This window comes from Lissotriton vulgaris, chromosome 12, assembly GCF_964263255.1.
Source record: "Lissotriton vulgaris chromosome 12, aLisVul1.2, whole genome shotgun sequence".
In the NCBI taxonomy this organism is placed as follows: Eukaryota; Metazoa; Chordata; class Amphibia; order Caudata; family Salamandridae; genus Lissotriton; species Lissotriton vulgaris.
The window spans coordinates 14,864,012-14,888,399 of NC_141700.1; the positions used below are offsets into that span (position 1 = coordinate 14,864,012).

A 24,388-nucleotide genomic window follows, 5' to 3' on the forward strand; every position below is an offset into this window, starting at 1 on the left:
TTCTTACAGGGCTTGATCCATCTCACCCGCAGATGAGCTGCAAACTGGTTACGTTTCTTCACATAAATGAACAGGCTCTGAAGTTTAAGTCTTCAAGTGAGTGTCTACCCGCTGAAGAATCAATGCCTGCCGCAACAAGTCCGCAGGTCTGTCAGCTCAATGACTGAACTTACTGCTTTACATAGCAGGCGGGAAGCAACTACGACCTGCATTGGCCTAATGACTTGTAGTAATATAAGAGAACATGGACTCGAGCTCTTAATTCATAAATTATTCTTATTGTAAAATAAAGTAAAAAGTGTAAGCTACTACTTGATGTTTTTTTTTCATGTTAATCAACTCAAACTTTTAGATATCATTTTACACGGTTTTAGAGAACTTTGACAATCGAAGATCCTTGTTTTATAGTTGTGTGAAATTACATTGTGATGTACTAGGCTGATGAAATAATTTTAATGTAGGTTTTTAATCAATGTTGGTATTCATAGAAAAATTGCTTTGGTTTTAATTGACTAAACAACAAAGAGATCATCCTTCTCCACTTCTCCACCCAAGTCACAGGTGAACACGCATACCAACCTTGCATAAGGTTTTGGTTGACCTCTTTCAACATTACCACTCAGGAATCTTAGCAAGTTACCAGATATTTCCACAAAGTACAACAGTTTTATTTTTTTAATTAAATAATTTCAAATAAAATGAACAAAAACATTCAAAACAATACATTACACAATAAAATATAAAGACAATAAAGTAATTCCACCCACGACCAAGGAACCAAGACGGTGAAGACTGTTGGTCAAACACCTCCCTGGCCCTCTCACCAACAGGCATGCTGCTACCACGCTCCACGTTATAGAAACGGCATAGCCCTGTTCCGATGATACCAAACCAATTTCTCCATCAATTATAAAGCAATCTCAAAACTCAAATTCTGAGCATGAGCATCTGAAGGTCAAAACGAGGAAACCAAGGAGAGCAAAACATTGGTGGGGTGAAGAACATCACAGTACAAGCAAACACCCTCCACCAGCACATCTCCCTGCAAAAGTACTCATTAGCCATCCAATCTGCTCAGCTGTCAGCGGCCACCCTAAAATCCCTGAAGCAATACAGGGAAAGAGCAGGAGTCCAATGGCCAACTGGAAACAAAGGTTACATCAAGAAAGTCAACACTAGGGCCGTCAAAGGCATCCGACACAGTGGGTGTTAACTAGACAGACACATATGCAAAGTCCTGCTGTACACCACAAGCCCCTGAGACCGCACACCCAAATCCTCGTCCCGCAGCACCTTCAAAACTACATCCTCCTTAGTGCCAGCTTTTTCGTGTCCATTCCTCAGCGCCATGCAAAGAATTCAGGCTGGTCACTACGAGGCTGCTGGAGCCGCGAAACAACTTCTCAAAGTCTGAGGACACGGCTGGGTTTGACAGAAAGCCTTTCTAAGCAGAAGAATCTCCCAGGGGTAAAGCACCAGTTGTGGTGAAAGGAAAGGCTTCCAAACCCAAGTTCATGTTCTAGTTTGGGGGGGGAAAGGTCGGTGTCTGTATAGGGAGGTGGTAAGAAGCTTAAGGATCTCCAGTTTGATGCAGTTGGTGTCAGGACTCCTCATTCCCAGAGTCATCTTCGTCATCAAAGCAGCTATCACCATCCTCGTCCTCTTCCTCCATGTCATCTTCCTCATAGTAGTCATCGTAGAAGAGGTCTGAGCCCTCGTCTGGCGCGGGAGCCTTGGTTTTCACGCAATACTCTGCTAGTGTGGTGGGCACCTTCACTCCATCACGATCAGCATCAGCCTTGGTTGCTTGCACTTGTTTCCTAGAAATGAGCAGCAGTTAAAGGGGTGGGGTAGAGGAAGAGGTACAGGTTATACAAGAGGAATAAGTATTGATTAATTAACACAACATTGCAGACTGCCTGTTAATAGCAAACCACAGTTAAATGTCAATTTGGTCAAAATCATAAACAGTATCTGGGTGCTGGACCAAAAATGTCAGCTGCTGCAATGTGCTATTTAATGCAGGGGGGAATACCCTTTACAAGGCAGTCGCTACAGCGGCCTCAGGACTCAGTCGTTCATGGTGTGTGCAAGTACCACAGGGTGGATTCAGATGCCAAACAAACTCTCTAGGGCACAGCCAGGTAAGAGCTCTCATCACTATTCTGTTTTGAACTATATGGTGCACTAAACAAATAGCCAGCACTTTTAAAGTCTACATCAGGTCACAACCACAAACAGTCACAGATATGGACCTGGCATTTATACCAGCCCATCATTTCCCAAGTATTAAACACATAAGCATCAGAAAGGCAAATCGAAAAAATGTCTAGAGCCTATTTGTCAATTTTCTTTTTTCCTTTGGTGCAAGATACACAGCCTAGGAGGATTTATTTCACAAGTGGGACATTTCAGTGTAAGTTCACAATAAATCTTATGCCACCTGAAGCCTGGCTCACAAAGCGCATAGAAAAAAGCCTACGTCTGTGCTCAATAGATGACGTCACGCAAGCTCCTTCTCAGGGTGTTAATGGATGAAAAGCCTCGGTGTCAATAGTTTATTATCTCCTAAAGTGCTCATGTTTAACAAAAGTTAAAGATCTTTGGGCAGAAGACTGGTCCTCAATGCATACTGTGTGAACTGCTTTCTCAGTCCGCTCCTCAGCGTAGATGTGCAAACTTTGGTGAATGGCATGGGAAGCAACAGATACAACGTGGCAGAGTTAGGGTGTGAACCCCCTCTTGTGTGCAACATCAGAGACAAGCCAGGGTACCACTCAGATGTGCATGAATAGGATCCTAGGTTAGTAGTATAGAGACGGATAGTATGTTAACGGAGGCCACTACAACAGGGGAAGTACCACAGACCCGACCATGCGCTGCTGCTGACTAGGCTGTAAGTGTTGTGTGGACAGAAGCAGCTCTGCTGTCTGGATGTACATGTGAGCATGGGATACTTGCACTGCTGAATGCACTGTGCCTGGTCTGCATACGAGGACGCCTTCACTAGCACAAATGTATAACGCAAGAGTTCATCTCTTCAAATACATGGACAACTCATAGCAGGAGAACTTGAGGAAAAGACAAATACTAGACCAGCACCATAATGGCCATGCCCTTCAGAGTTCGATGCTTGCCTCACCTGATGATGTCTGCATACTCGCGATCACGGCCTTTGCTGTCCTTCCACTTCCTGTACATGACCGAGGCGTCCACATTTGCTGGCGAGAAGGTGTTTGGCTCATTCAGTAAAGAGATGACACTAAGCAGGATGGTTCTGGGGGGACAGAGAGGGAATTAGAGAGGGTCTCCCTAAGTGGAACGCGTGCAAGCAATCAGGTCCTTAGTCCTTGTATCTCGAATACAAAGCCAAAATTAGATTACAAGGAGATGATAAAAAATGTGTTTTCGGTGATGAGCCAACCAGATGCTGTTGATAGTCATTATCGTTTCCAATAACCAATAAAATGCTGATGCGCACTGAGGTTTACCCACATTTGGAGAGGTTTTATAGACCACTCGTTACAGTTGGACGTGCAAGCAAAGAGCTCCTCACTGATACACCTTTTGTTTTGTGTAGCAAATATTTTTCTTGCCATAAATGGAGTACTGAAAAATAACAGCAAATGCAGAGACATGCCAGTCCAGCATGGAACCATATTGACATACAAATGTTTATTGCAGTACATGCACCAATAACAATCCTACTTTATAGGAAAGAGAAAAGAAAGAGGAGTAAGAAAATAACCTAGAGATTGAGCACAGAAAGGGGAAGGAGTACAGAAAGAAAAGATGTGAAGGAAAACAGAAGTACAAAAGCATGGAAGAGAAGGTAGGTCAGGCGAAGCCCAAGTATAGTAATGCAGGGGAGGGGTGCAAAGACAGCAATGAGGAAAAATCAAGATTCAATGCGAATTAGGGTGGGGGGAATCCAGTAGAAAAGGGGATCATGTGAGAAGAAAAATATCTCCTTTGTCCATTACATTGTAAATGACGATTTCATAGGGCGCAGTCTTGCACACTTCTGTGAGCCACTTCTCATGTGATGGCAATTGTGGGGAACGCCAATGTCGCAAAACACAGATCTTGCTGATGCAGAGGTCTAGCCCGGGAACAGGGTTCAATTCCCCGCCTCGGAGGGTCTTGGACTCAAAAATTCCATGGACCTGATAATTCTCCCCTCGGTGCCTATTCCAATCATGGAGTCCCACTCTGCAACTCTGGGCAATAGCTTGCTTAATCTCCACAACTTCCCCCCACAACGCTAAGGATGCCTGGCCTCCACCTTGTGGGTGCCCAGGAGTGGACGCCTCACAGGGAAAGCAAGGATGGGTTCCACAGTGGTATTCGTACAAGCGCCTTGGGACCCTTGCGGGTGAGTAGTGCGCTATACAAGTATCAATTTACATTTGCATGGCGGGTCAAAAGCGGAACAAAAGGGTACCGCTTTTGGCCGCCATAAGTGTGGCAGGGTATGCTCAGACATGAGTCCCTTGCTCACTTTGCCACTGGATTCAAGCAAGCCGGGCTGAAGACGGCTGGAATGACAGAAACCGGTCCTCGGAAGCTTGTTTCCGGTCCAGGGAAGACATGGCTTGGCAGTTCGGGCTGGACTGTTCCCATGAGGCACAGGATCAGACTGATTTGCATATAGCCATGTCTGAACTGGGGTGGCAGAGTGGGCTAAAGAACGGTGATGGATTAAACCCAGATCTTTTGACTGGGTGTGAGTGTTTGATTGATTCAGATGCTCCGTCCATCATCACCCCCTTTTGTTCCGCTTTTGGCCGCCATAAGTGTGGCAGGGTATGCTCAGACGTGAGTCCCTTGCTCACTTTGCCACTGGATTCAAGCAAGCCGGGCTGAAGACGGCTGGAATGCCAGAAACCGGTCCTCAGAAGCTTGTTTCCGATCCAGGGAAGACATGGCTTGGCAGTTCGGGCTGGACTGTTCCCATGAGGCACAGGGTCAGACTGATTTGCATATAGCCATGTCTGAACTGGGGTGGCAGAGTGAGCTAAAGAACGGTGATGGATTAAACCCAGATCTTTTGACTGCGTGCGAGTGTTTGATTGATTCATATGCTCCGTCCATCATCACCCCCTTTTGTTCCGCTATAGGCTTAACTACGATCTGGTCGGCACAGAGACACCGCTAAAGGCTCCATTGAGAGGAGAAATACCAGCATGGAGAGTGGACAACCCTAACAGGTAACCCTGCGGACCAGGAAGGGGGTCAGAAAGAAAGCACCTGCAAATGACCTGCACAGAGGGGAAAGTCATAGAGCCATCTCACTCTGGAGATTAAGTCATCCCCAAGGCCAAATTTCTGGAGCGCAGCAAACAAATAAACCTGTTCTATCCTTTCAAAAGACTTCTCTGCGTCCAGGGACATCGCTGAGGCTTTATGCAGAATGCCGGCTGATAGCCAGACCGCATGATCTAACGTGCAAAGATTGTTTCGTGACGAAGGGCCTGGGACAAACCTCACTTGAAAATGGTGAACAAAGAGATGGGAGGACTCATTTGGGGCAGGCAGTTAGAATGCTGGTCGGTACCTGGACATGCCCATTAAGCAGGGATATGGGGAGAAAACCGCCAAGGAGAGGGTCCTTTCCTGGTTTGAGGAGGACCAAAACAGCTACCTGTTGGACCGTAAACCCAAGGAGCCCAAGTGATCTGCCTCAGCGAAGGCCTCTTGGAAACGATCCACCTCTTCGGATGTGGTCCACTTGTAGAACTCAGCCAGGAAGTGTCCTCACCAGAGGCTGTGTGATACGGTAGATCCAAGATGGCCTTCTCTATCTTCTCCTTGGCGATCGTACTCTGAAGAAGATGTCTGCTGCCTTCTGAGAGGCACCGTAAGCAAATACCATCCGGGAAGGCATTAGTCTGCATTAGTCCCTGGACAGCAGAATGTCTAATCCCACCTTACTCGGACTCCAACCTTGAATGTTCACTTTCCTACACATCCTGAAAATGGACCAGGTCAACAGATGTGGCAGGTCTTCAGCAAGAAGCACTTCATCATCACACGACGCCATATGCAAGCAGACGAAGAGAAGAGGGAGTGCAGGAGAAATTCTTTGAAACCCTACTTCACTGTTCTATTACTTACATGGTTGGGGCGGCAGAGCTCAGGATTGAGGCACTCTGTAGCGTGCATGGACAGTCAGGGATGCTTAAAGGTGCTCTGGCAGAGAGGAGCCATCGCACGGTACAGGACATGAAAAAAATGCTACAAGCGAGTGTGTTTTGGAAGAGCAGCAGGGGAAATCTAGCTGTAAAGGTGTGCCGGGTCAGAATTGAGATGGCCGGCCGTTATGCAAAGGCACAGACAGGCGGGCAGAGTGTCAGAACGGAGGCACCGTGGAAGGTCTAGGAGGTAAAGCAAGAACCCGTCAAGGACGCCACAAACGAGCAGACGTCAGAAGGCACTGTGCTGGGCAAGGGTGGAGTAGATCAGATCTAAGGTGATGAAGCAGAGCTGTGCAGGGGCGCTGTGCTGGGCAACCGCAGTGCTTTCCAGTGTTACAGTAATCTGGCAGAGCTCTGAAGGGGCACACCGCTGGGCAAGGGGGGTACAGTCCAGTATTAATATGATCTGGAAGAGCTGTGTAGGCTGCAGTAGTCTTGCTCTACACCACAAAATTGTATAAGGGGCTGGTAATGCTGTTGTAGTTACGTGCAAAGCTTCAATAAACAGAGCAGACAGTGAAGACAGCAGAGCACAGTGAGGAGTCATCAAAAGTCCTCAAGGTGCATTCTTTTTTACAGAGAGAGAGGACATCGGGCTGTAGGGGATCAATGACCCAGCAAAACACAGAAAGACAGCATCAAATTAAGACTGCCTTTCAGTGTGTTTTGTGAACAGGATTATGTAAGGAGGAAGAAAGAGTCTCTGAACTGTCAGTCACTCCATCGGGCGGAGAAATCTGCTAAGAAGAACCCTACTCCAGGGTATATCCAGCACCCCCAGGTCCAAGCGAAGGCCCTCACCTGACGTTCTGGGTAGGGTTCCACCTCTCGGAAGGCAGCTCTCCGCTCTGAGGGTCATCCACAGGGGGGTGCAGGATAGAAATACAAACATCTCCGTTCTAGAACAAGACCAACAAAGAGACATTAGCCTTTTTATACATCACTCGTGGGAAGAAACACATGGATGATGGAAACTTGATTAGCCCAACTTGCAACTGAACAATGTAATCATGAACTGGTTATAGGGGCGTTTAAGAAATACATCTGCCTTGCTGGGTCCATCAGGAGTGAAGAGAGGTCCTACTGTGTGATGATTCAGAGCTTGCAGAGACAGTCTGAAGAGACCACCTGATTACATGGTATATTTGGTTACTCTGTAGGTTAAAATCCAGCGAACACAGGCTGACGAGACTCAAGTGCTCATTGTGTGGATAATCAGTTTAACTCCAGTGAAGTGGGCACCGTAATGTATTAATTGTGTTCAGCAAGTGTTGCTATGCCTACACCAGCCTGAGGTTCTGTGTACATGTGGCGTGAAGTGCTGATTATGTTCTGCGTGCACATGTGGGGAGAGGTGCCCTGCGTGGACAGGGAGATAGTTTTATATGTACATGTGTGGATAGGGGGAGGATGTACATGTGTGGATAGGGGGAGGATGTACACGTGTGGATAGGGGGAGGATGTACACGTGTGGATAGGGGGAGGATGTACACGTGTGGATAGGGGGAGGATGTACACGTGTGGATAGGGGGAGGATGTACACGTGTGGATAGGGGGAGGATGTACACGTGTGGATAGGGGGAGGATGTACACGTGTGGATAGGGGGAGGTTGTACATATCCTGTGTGGATAGGCAGAGAAGGGTATACGTACTGTGTGGATAGGCAGAGAAGGGTATACGTACTGTGTGGATAGGCAGAGAAAGAGGTTTATATGTCCTGTGTGTGTGTATAGAGGTGTACATATCCTGTGGGGAGAGGGAGAGAGTGAGAGAGAGATATATATCCCAGGTAGCTGATAGAGAGGTATATATCCAATGTGCATGGGGAGAGAGGGGTATATATCCCGTGTGAATGGGGAGAGAGGGGTATATATCCCGTGTGGATGGGGAGAGAGGGGTATATATCCCGTGTGGATGGGGAGAGAGGGGTATATATCCCGTGTGGATGGGGAGAGAGGGGTATATATCCCGTGTGGATGGGGAGAGAGGGGTATATATCCCGTGTGGATGGGGAGAGAGGGGTATATATCCCGTGTGGATGGGGAGAGAGGGGTATATATCCCGTGTGGATGGGGAGAGGGGGGTATATATCCCGTGTGGATGGGGAGAGGGGGGTATATATCCCATGTGGATGGGCAGAGAGGGGTATATATCACCTGTGGATGGGGAGAGAGGGGTATATATCCCATGTGGATGTATAGAGGTGTATATATATCCTGTGTGTATGGAGAGAGAGGAGTATATTCCCTAAGTGCATGAAGTGCTCAGAGGGGGGTTAGAGGTCTTACTTCAATGTTTTTGGTGTCCTGTGAGGACATGGATAAGATCAATCATATAGGAGACTAATTACAGTTCTTATTAGGGACAGTGGCTGGGAAGAGGTGCTCCTTCAACTCAGTTCTAATGATACAAACACTTGATTCCTTGAAATGGAAACTTCTCGCCACCAAGCTCTAGAATTCCACATCACCAAATATAAACACATTCTTTGTTAGGAAACATTTTAATCATAGGTTAACAAGAAACATGCAACCGTTTCCATATCAAGTAGGATCTGTATACAACATTAGTATTCATTCATTCATTCTTCATACATACAGTTTTTGAACAGCGGATATTATTAGAAAAAATGAGTTTCTTCAAACTTTGTGAAAGTGAATTCTAGCAGGGCTCCCAGCCACAGCAAGGTATACATGCCTCACGGAGGAGTCCAACCGTTCCCTCCTATGGAGGATACTTTGTATCTTGAGGCGATGGCAGACAGTGTTGACAACACTAGATGTTTGCAAACAGTTAAATATAACCCCAGGATGAAGATACACGATGGTTGAAGGCACCTACAAACAAGGGACAGTGTTTTGGGATTCTTTATTGACACCGACCAAGGAGATGCCACAGGCACCAGGCCAGCAATGTATGGGGCGATGGGTCGCAGACTGAGCAGACTATACAACCAGCAGAGCGCTGGAGCGATGCACAAGGCAGGTCAAAGGGGAGCCGCTTGGAAATTACTAATAATCCAAGGTGGTGCAGATGCCAAGTGTTGCTCGGATATGAATTTGCCTTAAATAAAGGAGGACAAGACGCACTTGCAAAACAGGAACAAGTTGGTTTAATTAAATGATGTGGCAAGGAGAGCCTGGACAGTATGCGTCTGCTAAAAATAGCTCAGTTCATGAGGTACAATAAAATGCTCTCTACATTCCTGAGTTTTTTTTTTTTTTTTTTTTTTAAATATAAGGAGTTAGGTCCTGGGACGTGCAGTTGGATGGACCATCATTTAATACTTACACAAAAAATTACCAGCTGCACATTTTTCATCTCACATTTGAGAACTACAAACCAGTCTCAATTCAAGTTTGTAAGGTATACTTTGTTCATACCTATTTTATTTCGTTATTTTAAGAGTTTCTGTATTATTTCATCAAAGAAAAAACACTATACGTACATATTTACAATTTATACAAGACAACATATATACTCTAGAACATTTCAACAACATACAGAAATAGAATTCATCACGTGGAAACAATTACATCAACAGACATCAATTATTGTGGGGTGCCCCAAACTTGACACCAAGTTAATTTCCTATCCATAACAACTTCATGCAAGGAGAAAAGTAAGAGATACTCTAAGCGACAAAATATTCCAAAAAGACCACACTTTAATTAATTGGTCTAGAAAGACTTCCACGTCAATGGCTTTTAGAAGGCCCAGACGTGAAAAGGCACCCATGCACCCGAAGCCCCTGGGGATTGGTGAGCTGAATCAACGGTGTACCTGCGACCCCCTACATCTTTAATTACCTCTGCTGTGGTTGGTCTCCCTCTTGCAACATCTGGTGCGATGCCTGCAGCCTGTTTGTCAAAAGAAGAAACTCATTGCAAAGCATTGGGATCCCAATGCTGCTTTTGCATCAGGCTGCCGCTGGAGTGTGGCGCCCCTGTGCTTGAGCTAAACACTAAAGCCTGGGCCCTGCAACCATCTACCTCCCTGGCAAGCAGTGTGGCTCCAAGAGCCCCCAGTCTCTAGTGATTGGGCAAAAACTATTTTGACCTCTGCACCGTTTGCCCGTGCCGCTGGTAGTGCAGTTTTGGTACTCATTTGACCCTTGCTGACCTCTGGTCCCGAAGACTGGAACTGCAAGTGTTGTACTTACCTGTTTGACCACAATCGATTTCCCCATAGAAAAGCATTGAACGGTTCAGAAAATATTTTGTCTCGACATTTGAGTGACAAATATTTTTATTTAAAAACGTACTTACCTTACTGCGAAGATCTTGGTCTTTAAAAAAAGAAACAAAGCTTAGTTTTCAAAAATTGGTGTTGAACTCCTTTCTGAGTCGTGTCATTATTGGTTAATGTGCAATAAATGTCTTACCCTCCTCTGTGTTAGACTGAAGGCTGCTCGCCCACACTACCACTAATAGAGCACTTCGGATTTTACAGTGACCCCTGAACACTTGAGGAACCCCTGAACTCTCTGCACAGTATAACCACCACGTGACCTACCATAAACGGGGGCCAGCTTTCTCTAGATTTGTGGTATTTCTGGAGAACGTGAGCCTTTGGCCAAACCGGCTTTATTGGGACCAATTACTTCGGAGTGGTATGTGGAGCAACTTACTATCTGTGGAATAGATCAGGGTTTTCCCTGGGTGCATGCTTGCTTGTAATTTATGGCGGACCCCACCTGTGACCGGTTACTCGATAAGCGTGGCACTGGGTCGCAGGATCTGCCTGACCACGTATCTCTGACTCTGGGTTGATGGGGAGGTCACCTTGGGAGAATCAGACAGCAATGATGTGAGTTCATTATAACTCCTAAGAATAATATGACAGCCACTGATATCATTTTTGACATGATCAACATTGTGCATACAGTGGTCATCTTGCAAATTGACAGTTTTTACTGGTGTTGTCAATATGTTTGCTTTGGTCTGATCATATATGGTCATTGTTTTTTTGGGCAACAATATTATCGTACAGCATAGAGGACATACAATGGTATCATTATTGCTGATGTCGGCGCTGCTGTGCGGGTACAAGTTATGGTATGTATTGACATTGCATAGACTGGCATTGTCATTGTTTTGTGGGCCCAGCCTAAGGCTTACATTCACATTGCATTTACTGATGATGTCGGGCCTGCACATATCAGGATATTCATTTGACATAGTATTCACCCATCCCAAAATTCTCCCCTCTAGTGGACTCAAAAGCTACTCTATCCTCCCCCTATGTCATGACAATTATTTGAAAGTGTGTATGTAGTATGGGTTGTTTTTTTCCTACCTAAATGCATACTACTTAATTTGAGGACTTTTTTTCAGCACAATCCCCTCACTTGTAGGCAACCACATTACAGAAGTACAGCAAGAAGAACAGGCATCCCTGATGACAGTAACTTGAACACTAATTAAGGGAATCCTCGAAAAAAAAAAAAACGATACTGTACAACCAGTCCTGCTCCGGGGCACCTCCCTCCTTCATATACGCTTGTAGATTATGCTGATCTTCGATGGCACGGGCTAATACTTCATTGTTCAGATTGTATCTGGGGATAAAAGTACAACAGGAAGCCCCAATCTTGCACATCCCCCACTCTCCATCGCGGTCAAATCCAACAAGTACCAATGATGCATCACATTAAGGTGGATGGCTCGCAGTTCTTCCTTGATAGCCTTTAGGTCGGTCTCAGTGTTATTCATCATCTTCATCAATTCCCATCTGGTTATTTGTAACCAGCAAGCATTTGATTTACTTTGTTTGGTGAAGAAGGGTATTGACACTCCGGCGCTTAGAGTTTTTATGAAGAGTCTGAATTCTTCTGGAATGTCCTAGTACGAGTTCAGCCAAAATAATCAGCAGTTTTTCTCCTTTGAGCCCGATTCAACAGAGTTGTTTTCTTCTGTAACAGAGGTTGAGACAACGCGGACAGATCTTCTCCGATAGTTAACAGAGTTGTGGTGTGTATGGTCACAAGGGTGCAGAGGCGCTGCCATCCAGTGACAAGTTGGGTGTAGGCGTGGTCACCGCATTGCCTGTAGACATCAATCATCATGAAGGTGCCCCATTGCAGGTCTTGTAAGAGCAGTGTAGTGCCACAATTCTCGTTGTGCCCAAAGGTACGGTTCCTTTGCCTCTGAAACAAAGAGTATGACGTAAGTTTACACACAATTAGGGATTTGATCTGTTTGTAGGGATTCTGTGTAGGTAGCCCTGGTAACAGTCTATTCCGTTTGTGAAATACTTGGGAGTTCTCACAATCAGGCACCACCTGTATGTTCATGGCCACCCAGATCTCTTTGTGGGTGCTGTCGTCCGTTTCTTGGTTGCTCCAGCAGGACCATGGGCGGGGGGGGGGGGGGGGGGGGGAGGGGGGGTGGTTGTAGGAGTTATCCTGTCCACTCTAGATCCAGGGATTTCTCCCATGAGGCTGGCAGGGACAATTCCCTTAGGCGGTGTCAAGAAGGTCGGACAGGACGCCTTCCCTGCCGCTGTCATTTGTCTCAGATCTGTATCGGGTAGCAAGGAGGGGCTCCCAGTGCAGTAATCCCACCCCTTGACCATGTTCCTTCGAAGAGGCGCCAGGGTGGTGGTGGAGGCTGAAACAGGCAGCCCAGAGCCAGCCTCTCCCCTAGCCTCAGGGGGTGCAATGGTCTTATGCGTGCATTCCTTTATTGATTAGGCTGTTTCCACCAAGCGATGGAGTGCATGACAGGTCAAGTGTAGGTCTAGTTCGTACAAGTTTAGGAGGTTTCCCATATAACCACGGACTGCTCTCTCGAGGAGGGCAAGATGGTCTGGGATTGTCCGGATTAATATTCTTAAGGTGTGGGTGGATGCTACTGGTCTGTGCTCCAGGGGTAAAACTTCAGGAAAGGAGCAGGGTATACTCTGATCCTCAGTGAACAGGATGAACATCCTCAGTTTGGACAATAGATCCTGTCCTGGTATATGGGGCAGGGAGGATCGATAGAACAATAACTGTTCTCTGATCTTACATCCTCCTACTTCCATTTTGAGGGGTTCTGTGAGAGGAACCGTAGCCACAAATTCTGATATCCCCTGTATCTTAGCGGTGGTCTTCGATAGATATAGGGGCAGCTCTTTTTTGTAGCCATGACCTAGCCGCCCCTTTACCAGCTAAGAAGCGATACAGTGTTTATGAGCACTGTTAGCACAAGCCCTCCACAAAGTTGTCCGGGATACCGTGGTTGAGCACGTTCTTATGCGCCTAGGTGTTTGTTTTTAGCGCTCCCCATCTGCCCCCTGGGTTGGCAGGCCCCACTTTAGGCTTTCACCTTCGCTGTCGGACTAAGAGGAGCCGGAGCCTTCCTCTTTACTGCTGCTTGCTGGTCGTGTATGGTGCATGTTGGTGCCGCCCCTTGGTCGGCCCATATTCTTAATAGGGTAATTTGCACATCTCGTTCTTGGCCCTTAAGTCTGGTTTGAATGGAAGTTTTGGCGAGTTCTATGATGTAAGTATCTAATGTCCCTCCCCACAAACCAGGTCAATGAATGTGTGTGTGTCCTGGTATAGGGGCGTTATTTACTGCAGTGTCTCTCTAAACTCCAAGCCTTGTTGGGGAAATTCCCTTTCATGTGGTCTAGTTGAGTCGCTATGACCGAGTGGGAAACTGGGATGTTTTAAGGGTTTGCAAAATTTGTATTCGAGATTTTCTTTAACAAGTCTTTATTGAGGTTTTTATCTTTTTTTTACATCACAGTTGACCCCTCCTCCCGGTACAGGTAACAATTTGAAAAATAGCAATAAAAAAAATTATAAAGAAATACAGGCTTCGAAGAATAAGAAGAGTAAAAAAAAAAAAAAAAAATCATTACATTCCTTACGAACTCGATACATCTCCGTTACATTATTGATCTATACTGGGCTCCCTAGCCATAATCTAACTGGGTCCCAAATTTGTAATCCCTTTATTTTCTTCTTGATACCTTTCCGGCTTTTCTTTAAATGAGTTACCAATTCAACTCTTATTTGGAGGAAATGTGTACACAGGGGTGAACCCAAAACTCAATTTACTGGTTACGAGCTCAAAAAGCAACCTGATGCCCAAGCAAAAATAGGGATGACATTAAAATAGAGAGAATAATGCAATGAAGCAATAACAACCTATGACAAAGTGAATTGTTAGTTATGGGCAGTGTAGATTTATTTGCAGCAGAAAACGAACGATCACAAACTTCTGATTCGGAAAAATGGCTAGTATCAGCTAAAAGAATAGAATTATTAATGAGACATAAGATTTAAACATGCTGCATGATTCAGAAAAATTCAACAGCAGCACAATATTGATAAATGTAAAAAGGGAAAGATCTAAAAGGGACTTAAATAAAATGACAGAAACATTATTTTGTCTAAAAAATTAAGTCAAGTCAAGTCAAGTCATAAAATTTGTATAGCGCACTACATACCCAGAGGGTTTCAAGGCGCTTAGGAAGGGGAGGAGGATTACTTGTCAAATATCCACGTTTTAAGTTGCTTTCTGAACCCTAGGTGGTTCTGGGTAAGGCGAAGGTAAGCGGGGAGTGAGTTCCATGTTTTAGCAGCCAGGTATGAAAAGGATCTGCCTCCCATGGTGGTCTTGTTGATGCGAGGTACAATGGCGAGGGCTTGGCTGGAAGAACGTAGTTGGCGGGAGGGGGTGTAGAAGGACAGTCGTGAGTTGAGGCAATCTGGTCCGATGTCGTAGAGTGATTTGTGTGCGTGGGTGAGCAGTCGGAAAGTGATTCTCTTATTGACAGGTAGCCAGTGGAGGTCTTCAAGGTGACCAGAGATGTGTTCCTTGCGTGGGATGTCTAATATGAGCCTGGCTGAGGCGTTTTGGATTCGTTGGAGTTTCTTCTGGAGTTTTGCGGTAGTGCCCGCGTAGAGGGTGTTTCCGTAGTCCAGTCGGCTCGTGACCAGAGCGTGGGTGACTGTTTTCCTTGTTTCGGAGGGGATCCAGCGAAATGTTTTTCTGAGCATGCGAAGAATGTTGAAGCAGGAAGAGGATACGGCGCTGACTTGTCTGTTCATTGAGAGTGAAGAATCCAGGATGATCCAGGATGATGCCTAGGTTCCGTGCGTGGTCTGTCGGGATGGGTGCTTTTCCGAGGGCTTCCGCCACCAGGAGTCGTCCCATGCAGAGGGGGATGTACCTAAGATGAGGACTTCTGTTTTGTCTGAGTTCAGTTTCAGACGGCTTTGTTTCATCCATTCGGCAACTTCTTTCATTCCTTCGTGTAGGTTAGTTTTGGCGGTGCTGGGGTCATTGGTGAGAGAAAGGATCAGTTGAGTGTCGTCCGCGTAAGAGAGGATGTTGAGGTTGTGTTGGCGTGCGATGGCCGCGAGGGGGCTCATGTATAATTTGAAGAGGGTGGGACTGAGTGAGGATCCTTGTGGTACGCCGCAGATGACTTCAGAGGCCTCGGACTTGAATGGAGGAAGGCGGACTCTCTGGGTTCTTCCGGTGAGGAACGAGGTGACCCATTCAAGTGCTTTTCCTTGGATTCCGATGTTATTGAGGCGTTGTAGAAGGGTGCTGTGGCAGACTGTGTCGAAGGCAGCGGAGAGGTCGAGGAGGATGAGGGCGACTGTGTCTCCGTTGTCCAGTAGAGTTCGAATGTCGTCTGTTGCTGCGATGAGGGCGGTCTCAGTGCTGTGTTTTGCTCGGAAGCCAGATTGTGAGGGGTCGAGGGATTTGTTGGCTTCGAGGAAGGCGGCGAGCTGGTTGTTGACAGCTTTCTCGATGACTTTGGCCGGGAATGGAAGAAGCGAGATGGGACGGTAATTTTTGAGTTCGGTGGGGTCCGCTGTTGGTTTTTTCAGAAGGGCGGTGAGTTCAGCGTGTTTCCAGTCTTCCGGGAAGGTGGCGGAGTTGAAGGAGCAGTTGATGACGTCTCGGAGGTGTGGTGCTATGACGGAGTCTGCTTTGTTGAAGATGTGGTGAGGGCATGGGTCTGTGGGGGATCCTGAGTGGATGGAGTTCATCAGGCGGATGGTGTCCTCAGTGGAGATTGGGTTCCAGTCGTTAAGGGTGTTCACGGGGGGAAGATGATCAGCAAATGGTAGGGTGGGTTGGTTTCCGGGTTGGTTGTCAAAGCTGTTGTGGATGTCTGCAATCTTGTCGCAGAGGGCTTGAGAGGGGGTGATGTCGTTGGAGTTGGCCGAGGGATTGGAAAATTCCTTGACGATGTTGAAAAGTTCCTTGCTGTTGTGGGCGTTGTTGTCAAGTCGATCCTTGAATGCTGTTTGTAGGAAGGTACATCCTGACTATGGTTGCCCCCAACTTTTTGCCCTGTGTTTTAGCTGGTTTTGGACATAGTCGACCTGGGACCCTGCCAATCAGGACCCCAGGCCTACTGCTCTCTCTTTAAAATGGATTCCATGTACCCTAGGTACATTTCCAATTGGTACTGGGCCACCCTACCAGACCCAAACTCAGGGCATGGGTGTACCCAGGGCTGCCAGGGGCTGCAGCATGTATTATGCCACCCCTGGCTGGCCTCCTAAATTTGACACAACTGGCTGCATGACAGCTGGGGCAAAGTCGTGTAATCACCCTTTGCTGTAGGTGTAGTATACCTATACCTAACCCTAAAATGGACACACAGATTCCTATCAGTCACTCCTATGGCAGGCCTTGACAATCCTGAAGGCAGAGTGCTTGGAATCGTGTGAGATGGTGCTCTGGCATGAGCTGAGCCTGTCTGCAGCTTGCGGAACCAAGTCCTAATAGCTGTTCCATGATATCGCATACCATATACTCTTAAGTGCATTATAATCCTCGCGGTTAAATGCTATCTTTGGTATTGCTTTATCAAAACATGTCGAGTAAGGTGTCATACGAATTGGAATACTAACCCCTCGCCAATTCTGGCGACGGGGTTAGCATTCCACCCTTCTAGAGGGACACGACATGTATGTAACTGTGAACCCCGGTTAAAGTTAAGCAAAGCCTCAGCTCCACAAAATGGATGCTGCCACCACAGACACTAGTCTGACCTCCTGCTGCTGGGAGTCCTTCCAGCGAGGGAGGCCTGGACAAAGGGTTTCCTGTCCGGGGCGGTGCTAGCACCGTCCCAGACATGGTTTTGTGTATCCTGGGTAGGCAGGGCTTTTCAGGAAGGTGACTGCTGAGTGGCACCCCGGTGCTCACTACGCATAGGCCAGTCAGAACCAGTTCCAGGGGCACACCAGCCCCTGGCCTGGGGAAGTCCGGCAGGGGAGAGGGGTGTAACCACCCCCCTCCTGGTCCCACCCATAGGCAGGACCTAGTCACCGGGTCAGCCCCCTTTTTTTAGTATAAAGGTAGGAGCGGGCCCCCTGTTCAAATTAGATCATCTTTGGAATCAAGATACCACTTTCTTCGAAAGGACTTCACGATTTCTTCTTCAAGATTCTCCCTTGTGGCTAAGGAGTAGTCACCCTGCATCAAGCGGGCACCATCCTAAAGAACACTGCGGTCTGCTGCAAGTCCTTCATCACGAATCAGACGACCCAGCTCGACGAGACCCGGCTTCCCTGGCACCTCTGACCTCTACTCACCTCTACAGCCAAGCTGAGAACCGTGAGTGCGACGAGACCTCGAGGGACCGACGATCGCCAAGACTGCACGACATCTTTACTGCAAGCCCACCGTGTCCTCCACTGGTGAGTGCTTTGGGGTCCGAGAAGCCCCGACCCTGCGCAGCTCCAGCACCCAAGGTCAGCCTCCCTGCATCTCCACGATCTGCGTGGGGCCCTTCTGCTGTTTGCTGTGCACCGCATTGTTTGGCTACTAGCCGGCTGGCTTGTGGCCTTCTGAACGACGCCCGACGACTTCACGACTGCTGGTCTGGTTGCTCCAGACTGGCCCTTGCTTCCTTCTTGAAGAGAGGCACCCCGGACCCTCCTGGTCCACTCCAGACGCCATTTTGAGTCCACCGCGTGGGCTTGAATTTGGCAAGGCTTTGTTGCCCAATCCTGGGTCCAGCGACGCCGACAGCTTCTATCTTCGTGGGACAGCTCGATCCTCCATCCTGGTCGCCGACAACGCCTCCTGGTCCGTGAGATCTTCGAGCTCCAGCGTCACCCACTCACCTTGTCGAGGTGGCTACCATCCGGTGCCCTCCTGGTGCCCACTGACTAGTAGTCTCGAACTTGGTCCCCTCTGCTTTCAGGTGTCATCTATCTTCGAGATCCAGGCTTGGATCCAACTGAACTTTCTCCACTGGTCACCGGCCAGCATCTTTTCTTCCGGCTCCTGGTCCGTCTACGAGGATTCCCGACGTCTTTTCAGACCTATGCAGCTGCAGCCCCTGGGCTAGATAACTTCGGCATTTCGGTGCCCCAGCATAGCCTCACTATCCAAGGGTCAGAATCTACTTTCGTTTTCTCCCTACCAGGTCGGGTTCGCCCGAGAACACTAACTTTCTAAATTCCTAGCTACCATAGACTTTTGTCCGCATCTCGCGTGAGAGTGCACACACTGCACCCGAGTCCCCTAGGCCTCCTAGAAGTAATCTAACGATTCCCTAGTCAAGTCCTAGCGATTCCAAAAGCTATTAGTACTGTACTTACCTGCTAGGAATTTCACATTCCACTTTCAGAGTATATGGTTTTACGTGCCCCTCGGGCATTTGTATATACTGTGCTAACTTAAGTATTTTTGTAAGAGTTTTGGTTTGTGCTTAGTACCCTGTCCTCATAAAGAGTACAGGGCTGTTGTGATCTTTAATAAATAACTGTTTATTTTCATAACACTTGTGTGGTGTCCTTTCACTTGGTGTTCAAGGGGTATATGTGTGGTAAACAGCTGGCTTAACACGCCCTCTCGAGTCTTTAGCCTTAGACTGCTCGTATCCATGCTACTAGGATAGCTGGTCTATAAGGTTGACTTACAACCAATCATCAATAAGGGTTGCTGGACTGATACATAGTGTTCACTAGAATAGTGAGCACTGCATATCAGGCCACCTTCTCACACTGTTTTCTTGGCTTTTCGGATCAGTTGGTGGTGAGTGCGGGAGGCGTTTTTGAAGGCGTCCTTGGTGCTGGTGGTTGGGTCTTTTTTCCAGGCCTTTTCAAGGGAGCGGCAGAGTTTCTTGGACTTCTTGAGATCGTTGAACCATGAGGCTTTCTTGCTGCCAGGTTTGCTTTGACGTTTTTTCAGTGGTGCTCAGAGCTAGGTGACCCCGATAGTCTGTCATAGGCACAGCGGACAAAAATAGCACAATTTAATCGAAAAAAGCGAGATCCTGAAACTATCAGCTCTTTACGACCACAAGCAAGCTATGCCCGATTCAACCAGGTCTGAAATGTCTTCATAACTTATTACACCCAGGGGTTGTGCGTATCACTGCACAATGCCCAGCATTTCAAGCGGAAAGAAAAAAGGGGACACCTCTTACTTCTTTCAGGTGGTATCAGTGTTGGAACCAACAGCACTTGAACTTTTGTAACAAAAAAAAAAATCAAGATTGAGATATTGGCACTATATCATACCAAGAGCTTATGTGAACCAATGTGCCACCAAGCCCAATGGTCAAAGCTTTCCCTTGCTAACACCCAGGGACGAGGCAGACCCTGTTCCAAGTATAACACCAGGCTATCCATTGTTGACACCCAGGGATGAAGCGTACCTTGTGCTCTAAACCCAAGGTGCTTTCTTCTAGCGTGCTGACTAGGGGAAAAACAAAAGTGGTCTACGCGCTTGTTCTAATTTGCCATACACCACAGGTTGGGACCAAGGATCAGATGGAGTCTCTTACCCTATGGCGGCTGTCTCCAGACAGACACCCGCTTCATGGACTCAGAAGAAATGCTAATCAATTAGGGTATCTGTTCATTAATCTTTATTGCTGATGAATCCAATCGGGTCGAGATTCTTTTTTCGACAACAGCCGGGCTCGATAAACCAATCTCTGCTATCTGGCTCGCCAAAATGTTGCTCGGATATGAATTTATCATAAACAAGTAAAAAGACAAGAGGCGTTTGGTAAAACAAGAACAAGTTGGTTTAATTAAAAGCTCCGACAGGGAGAGCCTGGACAGAAGGAGTCTGCTCAAAATCTTTTGGCCACCAATTTATACAGTTCATGAGGTACAATAAAATGTTCTCCACATTCCTAAAGAGCATCTTAGTCATAAATCAATCACATATGTGCATCTGATAAGGACACAGATGGCTCTTGACCTCGGGAAGAGCTAATGTGGGCCAGTGTGTGTGTCTAGATGTCCGGTGTGAGGTGAGCATGTCGTGTCCCGATTGGCTGAGTGGCTACATGTGGTATCTAGCTTTGTTGCATTTCTAGGGAGCACAAGCCTAAGGATAAACTGGTTTTGAGGCCAATTACCTTGGACTTGCTTGTGGTGCAACTATCTATCTATGGAATCGATCAGGGTTTGCCCTGGGTGCGTGTTTGCCAGCAATATATGGGGGGACCCAACCTGTGACCAGTTACTCAATAAGCATGGGCATGGGTCGCAGGACTTGCAAGACCACGTAGCTCAGACTCGGGGTTGATAAGGAGGTCACCTTGTGTGAATCCGACAGCAACGATAGGAGTTTATTGGAACTCCTAAGAATAAAATGGCAGACACTGGTATTTTTACCAACATTATAAACATTGTGCATACAGTTGTCATCCTGCACATTGACATAGTTTTTACTGGTGTTGTTGAAGTTATGTTTACTTTGGTCTGCACGTATATTGACAGCATTGATTATGACACTGGTATTATTGCTGATGTCGGCGCTTCTGTGCAGTCACAAGATATGGTATATATCGAATCGATTGGCATGGTCGCGGTTGTTTGGACATTCACATTGCATTTCCTGATATTGTTGTCGGGCCCGTATACATCATGACATTCATGGACATCGTATTCACCCATCCCAACAGAAGGTTTCCAGGCAGAGTCACCGACTTCTGGGGGCTGATCTCTCTGCAGCAGGTCCCCATCGCTGGTGTGGGGTACAGAGCATTCAACTATGTTAGTTGGCATCTGTGTCTAAGGAGTAGGTTTCTTTGGCAACCCATCATGTGGTGAAGGGTACACCAGGCTCAGGGTCTCTGCCATGGAGCAGTGCTCCCTGGGGAGGCGCTGGGCATGGGTATCAGCACGGTAGAAAAACGGACCCGCTCCACACTCTGGATAGCTCGAGTAGTCCATGTGCGTCCTTGTCCAGTAAGTGAAATGATCTGCCTGGCAACAAGATGAGCAGTTGGCAGAAGCCCAGTCACTGTTAGTGTGTATTTTGTAGGGGCCAGCCAACCATTTGGGGTCACGTTTCCGTCCACAGAGGGGAGTCTGGGAAAGCAGGGTCTCCAGGTACATCTGCCCCCAGGCTTCTCTGGCAGGTTACTATGAGAGTCCCCTACAAGCCACGCCAAAGGGAGAGCAGAAAACGATGGTGGGAATTGAATGGTCTTCGGTACAAAAACATTATCTTCCTTTTTACAAACATCACTTGTACTTCAGAAGAAATATTCATAGAAATGTAAGTGCAATCCTAAAAGCATATGCAGCAGCAGTGAAAGAAAACCCAATCATCAAACGTACAATAATATCTGTGATGGATTGCACCAGCAATGATTGCCTGCAACATTTTTATTAGAAAAGATAGACATTTGAGGGAGCTTCTGTTCAACCTTCAAACACCCTGGACGTACAAAGACACTGGTGGATCAGGCGACAGTTCCATGGGTACACCTCAAGAGCTATGAATCACCTGCTAGCAACTCATGGGGGTGCTGTGGGGATCCCAAAAAAGGCCACTAAACACCACAGAGGAATATAGGGTCCAAGGGATATTTAAAGACCTGCCCAGGTACACTTCACCCTATACTGCAATGCAAATCACCGAAAGAACCGGGGGTCTAATGTCAACAATTTTGTCAACTGGCTTCAACTCCTAAAACTAGTGAGTCGGTACACAAGTCACATAAAAGCCCAAAGAAAATTAAACAAAGAAAATAGAGAGCCAAGATAGTGATCAATGGTTAGATCCAAAAGCAGCTAGTAGGATTCCCATCAATTTCTCGTGGTGATCAATCTTCTCATTTGGTCATCCACCTCTCAGCATGGTGTGTCTCTTGATCATAGAAACCGTCTACCACACATAAGGAAAATAGCTTGATTGGATCAACCCGAAAATCACTTGGAAAAAAAACGTATAATGAGTTTCTAAACTCGAGATCAGAAGGGAATTAAGTGCAGTGCAAAACACAAAAAATGTGATGATTAAAATAGGCTAATGAGGCACAAAAAAAAAGCATTTTATTATAGATATCGACTCATCTCCCGATTAAAACCAGAACAGTGCAAGGGGCAGTTTTAACAAATAACGACAAAACTCAGGCCAACATGATTCAGCCCCTAGGGAACAAAATCCCCTTGGCTTTCTTCAGGGCCTCTGCTCTTAATATTTGGTCTGCAGTAGCAAAGTTTATGTACTCACAATTAAAGTGAAAAAATAAACTATAAATAGTGAAAATACACACATACTAAGAGGTTGGATTCAATACAACCTACTTGTTCCTGATCCTCCGCATCAAAGAATGCAGATGGCATCTAGAGAAAAAGCAACAAACAAAATTAATCATTACTCCAAAGTAGCTCTCTTATTAAATTGGCTCATTAAATTGTACTATTAATCATTAAAATATTTGTATATGCTCACCCAGCTTGACTGGGGACTGGACCTCACCTCACCTGGACCTAGCTCAGGAAAAAAAGAAGGCCCGCTCTGTAAGGTAAAGCAAAGGGAACATAGAATAAAGCAAATAGGTGTGCGCTTTGTCTAACCTTATCCTGCCTATTCTAGCAACCCTATTATAATCCATCCTTACCGAGATGGGTAACTCTAGATGGCCAGGTGGCATCTCCAAACAAGCTCTTTAAAGCATCTGAGCTCACACCATTCTATCAAACATGGCCTTACTCCTACGACTGGTATGCACTGATAACCCAGTCTAACCATAGGGATCCTCATCTGTATTCAGAGGAAACCACTACTCTCCAAACTCATTGGAAAATCTATTGATTGAATTCAGCCTCAATGATCAAGTATATCCTGACCTGTTGAGTATGATTGAAAAAAACAAGAGGGCTAATCATTGCAATGTAGCAAACGCACTCTTGAATCACTAAAGGATGCTAAGTAAACCCTCGGTTTCAAAAAGGCACCCTTCTCCCATCGAGAATATCAACAGACCTATCTTAGCAATGTAGAGATCAAGACCGCCGTGCACTCACTCAATCTAGTTCGGACTAGCACCCATAATTCCTACCTGTCCGTCGTTGCCTCAGACGGGTTCTGAGTCAAAGGGGGAGGCAACGAACGGCTCAGGTCGGGCGTTTTTATTGGTCTCTAATCTCTTTTACAAATATGCCTGGTACCAGTAGTGCATGATGCAGAATATTACCACACACACCCAAATTATTGGCCAAGAATTGTAACGGCCAATATACAAGCAATACGCTAACATGCACTCTGAACTACAATGTTACGGGCAGATACCCGATTAAAAACGTCATTCTCTCCCTTCGCCAACTCCAAAGCATGCGTCTATCCTCGCGATATCGAGTAGAACTACTGAGTGACATCATCAAGATGGCGTGAGTAGTTTTCTTTGCACTGACCTCTTTAGACTTTGTTAGGTCCCTTCTATCAAACAATCCCTTTGTTAACTTCAATGTAGCCCACTATTAACTGGTTGTAAAATCGCCATTTAATACCATTGCTGGCTCGGAGGCGCTCGTCTCTGCTACCCATATCGAAACGGGACTACACAATGACACCAGCAAGATGGCATTTGTAGTTCAATGTCCCCGGACCACATTCAACTTTATTAGGTCACCTCTAGCTTATGACAATTAACAAACATAACGCGACATCTCTATACCACTGTATATGATATATGTCAACCACATCCAATGTGTGCCTATATCTATTGTACACCCATATACTGTGAGACTGTCACTATAAATAAGCAACAGAATCAGTCATGCCATGAAACTCTTAGTGTTGTGAAAAATCCGGTGTGAATGTCACATATGGACATGATACCCAACCGAACTCCCAAATGACATTGCCAGAATCAAGTCGGTAGAAATTATAGGAGCCTCAAAACTTAGTCGGTTACCCTGTACCACCTCCAGCAACAATAACCGGGGCCGTACATCATATGGTGT

The 24,388-nt window shown here is 46.5% G+C and overlaps 1 protein-coding gene across 1 annotated transcript in view; it reads right to left on the minus strand.

Moving 5' to 3' along the window:
* Positions 1–646: 646 nt before the first annotated feature.
* The window catches only part of CDC34 (cell division cycle 34, ubiquitin conjugating enzyme), a 57,486-nt gene continuing 33,744 nt past the window's right edge, over positions 647–24,388 (minus strand). Inside the window, exons 3-5 of the mRNA XM_086946744.1 lie at positions 6,999–7,096; positions 3,143–3,277; positions 647–1,820 (exon numbers count right to left, since the gene is read on the minus strand). Of these exons, the coding sequence (XP_086802870.1) occupies positions 1,601–1,820; positions 3,143–3,277; positions 6,999–7,096 (453 nt within the window). The 3' untranslated portion in view covers positions 647–1,600. The remainder of the gene's footprint in view (positions 1,821–3,142; positions 3,278–6,998; positions 7,097–24,388) is intronic.